Below are 5145 nucleotides of genomic sequence, written 5' to 3'. Positions count from 1 at the left end.
TCTACTGATAGTATTATTGCTGTTTATCCTGCATCTTCCAACTTGGAAGGTGAGTATGGGCCGGGTGAGATAGCACTTTTGGAGGCTGAGAAGATCGTTTAAGGCCAGGAGTTCGAGACCAGCCTGGGAAATACAGCAAGGTCCCTGTCTCTATAAAACAAAATTTAAATTAATAAAACATTTTTAAAAAGAAGGTGGCAGCCGGCTGTGGTGGCTCACACCTGTAATCCCAGCACTTTGGAAGGCTGAGGCGGGCAGATCACGAGGTCAGGAGATTGAGACCATCCTGGTTAACACGTGTGAAACCCGTCTCTACTAAAAATACAAAAAATTAGCTGGGTGTGGTGGCACGCGCCTGTCATCCCAGCTACTTGGGAGGCTGAGGCAGGCGAATCACTTAAACTCAAGAGGTGGAGGTTGCAGTGAGCCGAGACTGCACCATTGCACTCCAGCCTGGGCAACAGAGCCAGACTCCGTCTCATTAAAAATAAAATACCGTTGGCTCATGCCTGTAATCCTAGCACTTTAGGAGGCCAAGGTGGGTGGATTGCCTGAGATCAAGAATTCGAGACCAGCCTGGGCAACATGGTGAAATCCCATCTCTACTAAAAACAGAAAAATTAGCTTGGTGTGGTGATGTGTGCCCGTGGTCCCAGCTACTCAGGAGCTTGAGGCAGGAGAATCGCTTGAACCCGGGAGGTGGAGGTTGCAGTGAACCGAGAACGCGCCACTGCACTCCAGCCTGGATGACAGAGCGAGACTCCATCTCCAAAAAAAAAAAAGTAGTATAGTTCCACTCATTTGACAGATGAGGACACCAAGCCCCACTGGAGAGCATGCCTGGCAGATGAGCTCACTCATTCCTGGAGCCCCTCACGTTTTTGCCGGTTTCTTGTTCCAGCAGGTTGGGGGCGCCCGCCCCCCAGTAGGCCAAGTGGAGGGGGTCCCTCCGCCCAATGGGCCTGGCCAGGGCCCTACGCCGCCTCAGCGGCGTCCTGGATTCGGGAGACAGCCGGGCTGGCGATGAAGAGGAGGCCGGACCGGGTCTGTGCCGCAACGGGTGGGCGCCGGCGCCGGTGCAGTCACCGGTGGGCCGGCGCCGCGGTCGCTTCGTCAAGAAGGACGGACACTGCAACGTGCGCTTCGTGAACCTGGGCGGCCAGGGCGCGCGCTACCTGAGCGACCTGTTCACCACGTGCGTGGACGTGCGCTGGCGCTGGATGTGCCTGCTCTTCTCCTGCTCCTTCCTCGCCTCCTGGCTGCTCTTTGGCCTGGCCTTCTGGCTCATCGCCTCGCTGCACGGCGACCTGGCCGCCCCGCCACCGCCCGCGCCCTGCTTCTCGCACGTGGCCAGCTTCCTGGCCGCCTTCCTCTTCGCGCTGGAGACGCAGACGTCCATCGGCTACGGCGTGCGCAGCGTCACCGAGGAGTGCCCGGCCGCCGTGGCCGCCGTGGTGCTGCAGTGCATCGCCGGCTGCGTGCTCGACGCCTTCGTCGTGGGCGCCGTCATGGCCAAGATGGCCAAACCCAAGAAGCGCAACGAGACGCTGGTCTTCAGCGAGAACGCCGTCGTGGCGCTGCGCGACCACCGCCTCTGCCTCATGTGGCGCGTCGGCAACCTGCGCCGCAGCCACCTGGTGGAGGCCCACGTGCGGGCCCAGCTGCTGCAGGTGCGGAGGGGAGGTGGAGCGTAGCCTTCCGCGAGCCCTCGGGGGTTGTGGGAGATGTAGGCCCGGGAGCGAGGGGTGTGCGGTCCTGAAGGGGTCATGAACTACAACTCCCAGCAGCCTCTGGGGGCAGGGGCCTGTGGAGAGCGGAGGGGTTGCTGAGCAACTGGGGAGGTAAACCCAAGAGAGAGGTCTGTGACCAGCTCTTCCTGGAGGCCTGGACTTGCGGCATATAGAGCTTCCTGTGGCTTGAGGATGGGCCGCCTGTGGGACTGTGGGGAGTGTAGACCGGAGAGGGCCACGCCTGGCCTGTGGAGGCTCTGGGCTGTAATTCCCAGAAGCTTCTGAGTCAAGGGACCTGCCCAAAGATGGTCTGAGATGCAGTTTTGCGGGGGGCGGAGGTGAGTGACCGTTCTATTGCTCAGGTGTACAATTCCCACCAGACACTGTGGCACAGACCGGGGCCTGTGACTTGAGGCCCCCGGGAGAGGCAGGCCCCAGGATGGGTGCAGCTCATCACTGTGGAGCACAGCTCTCCAGGCTTCTAGGCATGGGGTCCTGAGGCATCCGTGGGAGAATACGCGTCAGTGGCCCATTGTGTCCCACCAGCCTCCAGCCCTCTGAGTTTGGCTCCCACTGGGAACCAAACAAAACTGCACCTCCCACTGGCCCCTGGGGTAGTGGCTTCCTCCTGCGCCCTGAGGAAGGGTCTTTAGGGGTCCTAGAATTATGGTCAAATTGCTCAAACATCTCCGTTCCCAAGAAACTCTGGGCCAGTAGCTGCCCTTGCCCAAGTAAAGTGACTTTATTCATTTTTTTATGAGATGGAGTTTTGCTCTGTTACCCAGGCTGGAGTACAGTGGCATGACCTTGGCTCACTTCAACCTCCGCCTCCTGGTTTCAAGTGATTCTCCAGCCTCAGCCTCCAGAATAGCTGGGATTACAGATGCCTGCCACCAGACCTGGCTAATTTTTGTGTTATTAGGAGAGACGGGGTTTCGCCACATTGGCCAGGCTGATCTTGAACTCCTGACCTCAGGTGATCCACTGCTGTGGCCTCCTAAAGTGCTGTGATTACAGGCGTGACCCATTGAGCCTGGCTGTAAAGTGACTTTAGAACTCTGGGCTGAGGCTTGACTTGGAGAGGATTGGGGGTGGTGGGAGCTGCAACTCCCAGCCACCTCTAGGATTCCTTTACTGGGGGCTCCCAGAGACAGTTACAAGAGGAGGATAGGTGCCCACCTCCCACTTCTGTCTCCTCCTTGACGCTTTGAGATGCCAGAATTCATGACAAGGAGGGACACTGGCTCTTGCAGAAGTCTGTGGGGCAGTGACATGGCCTGAGAGGTGGCTGTGGACCCAGCTGGTAGGCAGGGGCAACATACCCAGACCCCCCCAAAGCGTGTCCACATGTACAATGCCAGGGAGGGGCTTGCAGTTGGGTTGGCAGCTAGGATAGCTCAGGGGAGGGCCCAGGGATAAGCCTGAGGCAGAGGTGGCTGCAGAGCATTGGACCTCGGTCGTCCTAACTCCGCCTTCTTATCATCTGGTTTGTTTTTCTCTGGCCACATACTAAAAGCCATTTTTCTCTCCCTCTCCTCCAATTCTCTGTTGGATGTCATCCTTATTTTCCATTGTCTCCTCGATTTCATCTCGGTCTTGGTGATTTCTGTGTCTATGCCAATATCACTCTGCCCCTCTCTCCTCCTTCTCTTCCCCTGCCACGCCCCTCTTCCCATTTTCTATTCCCAAACCCTGAGTCTCTTTCCTCTCCCTTTATCTCTGGGTCTGTCCCATTCCATGCTTTCTCTGGACCTCCATCCTCCCCTCCTGGGTCTCTGGCTCCCTCTCGCTGGGTTTCTGTGCCCTCACCTGTGTCTCTGACTTCCTCTCTCTCTGGGTTGCCGGCCCCATCTCTGGATTCGTGTTCTCGCCCTTTCCTTCACTCCTGTGGTCTTTGCCTTCTTTCTCTGCATCTCTTCTTCTCTCTCTCTCCATCTCTGCCTGTCTCTGCTCCCTGCTCTCTTTTCTTTGGCTCTTTGCCTCCTGCTGCAGCCTCGTGTGACCCCAGAGGGGGAGTACATCCCGCTGGACCACCAGGATGTGGACGTGGGCTTTGATGGAGGCACCGATCGTATCTTCCTCGTGTCCCCCATCACCATCGTCCATGAGATCGACTCGGCCAGTCCTCTGTATGAGCTAGGACGTGCTGAGCTGGCCAGGGCTGACTTCGAGCTGGTGGTCATTCTCGAGGGGATGGTTGAGGCCACAGCCATGACCACACAGTGTCGCTCATCCTACCTCCCTGGTGAACTGCTCTGGGGCCATCGTTTTGAGCCAGTTCTCTTCCAGCGTGGCTCCCAGTATGAGGTCGATTATCGCCACTTCCATCGCACTTATGAGGTCCCAGGGACGCCGGTCTGCAGTGCTAAGGAGCTGGATGAACGGGCAGAGCAGGCTTCCCACAGCCTCAAGTCTAGCTTCCCTGGCTCTCTGACTGCATTTTGTTATGAAAATGAACTTGCTCTGAGCTGCTGCCAGGAGGAAGATGAGGACGATGAGGCTGAGGAAGGGAACGGGGAGGAGACAGAAGACGGGGCTTCCAGCCCCCGAGTTCTCACACCAACCCTGGCGTTGACCCTGCCTCCGTGATGCAAACCGGTGTCCCCTTCCCCATGTGTGCCCCCTTCCCCGAGGTAGCAAGATGGAGAGATAGGGTTCTCTCCTGGGATGGGGGCACGTGTTCTTGAAGACCAACAGGTCTGCTGGGTACATGACTAGGTGGTAAGGTTCTGCTATGCCTGGTGACCCACCATGGACATCCTGGACCTTAATTCCTCTGCTTCTGTGCTCCCTCCTGAGACCCCTTTATGAACCCAATTCCTGAGTCTCACCGGAATTCTGGATCACCCAAGAGGAAAAGACTGGTGGTTCTAGATTCTTCTGTATGGGTGGAACTGGATTGCTATCAGGGTGAGAAACCAGTGGTATAGACCACCTCTGGGGGAGCGAGTTGATAGTTCTTGGACAGCATCACAGATCAAGGGTTTGTAGGTCTGGATTCACCTAAGATTCAAGGGAGTGTTGCTTCTCAACTCAGCCAACCGAGCAGCAAAACCATCTAGGAGGGAAGGTTATGGAATGCCCTAGGCATTCAAGATCATCTTGGTTGACCAAAGACAAAAAAAAAAAAAAAATGGTGACTGCAAGTCAAGAAAAGACCTGTGGTTCCAGAAAGCCCATTGGTTGAGATTCTGTGAGTCTAGGTTGACCACAGAAGCAAGCACTGGCGATTCTAGGACAGGTTTGACCTGGAGAGTTGAACTGCTCCAGAAACTAAAGAGTAATGTTTCTAGAATGCACAAAAACGGGTTCAGAAAGGCTAAGTGACAGATTAGGAGTTCTTGACATGACACGACTCCATCTTTGGGTTGTAGAGCATCCAGCCAAGAGAATAAGCAATGTTTCTAAAGGATCC

The 5145-nt window shown here is 56.2% G+C and overlaps 1 protein-coding gene across 1 annotated transcript; it reads left to right on the top strand.

Annotated features, from left to right (window-relative positions):
• Positions 1-606: 606 nt before the first annotated feature.
• Positions 607-4864, top strand: KCNJ14 (potassium inwardly rectifying channel subfamily J member 14). Its single transcript, XM_032271002.1, has 2 exons — positions 607-1670; positions 3723-4864. The coding sequence occupies exons 1-2, from the start codon at positions 957-959 to the stop codon at positions 4317-4319; spliced, it is 1311 nt and encodes a 436-aa protein (XP_032126893.1). The 5' UTR covers positions 607-956; the 3' UTR covers positions 4320-4864.
• Positions 4865-5145: the final 281 nt, after the last annotated feature.

Source organism: Sapajus apella, unplaced genomic scaffold (genome assembly GCF_009761245.1).
Source record: "Sapajus apella isolate SASKATOON/1434 unplaced genomic scaffold, GSC_monkey_1.0 scaffold220, whole genome shotgun sequence".
In the NCBI taxonomy this organism is placed as follows: Eukaryota; Metazoa; Chordata; class Mammalia; order Primates; family Cebidae; genus Sapajus; species Sapajus apella.
Note: the sequence above shows the minus strand (reverse complement) of the source record. Positions and strands in the feature narration are given on the sequence as shown.

Coding starts and splice junctions, on each gene's coding strand:
- KCNJ14 (XM_032271002.1), top strand. CDS start 957: ATGGGCCTGGCCAGGGCCCTACGCCGCCTCAGCGGCGTCCTGGATTCG. Junction 1,671..3,722: donor TGCGGGCCCAGCTGCTGCAG/GTGCGGAGGGGA, acceptor CTCCTGCTGCAG/CCTCGTGTGACCCCAGAGGG.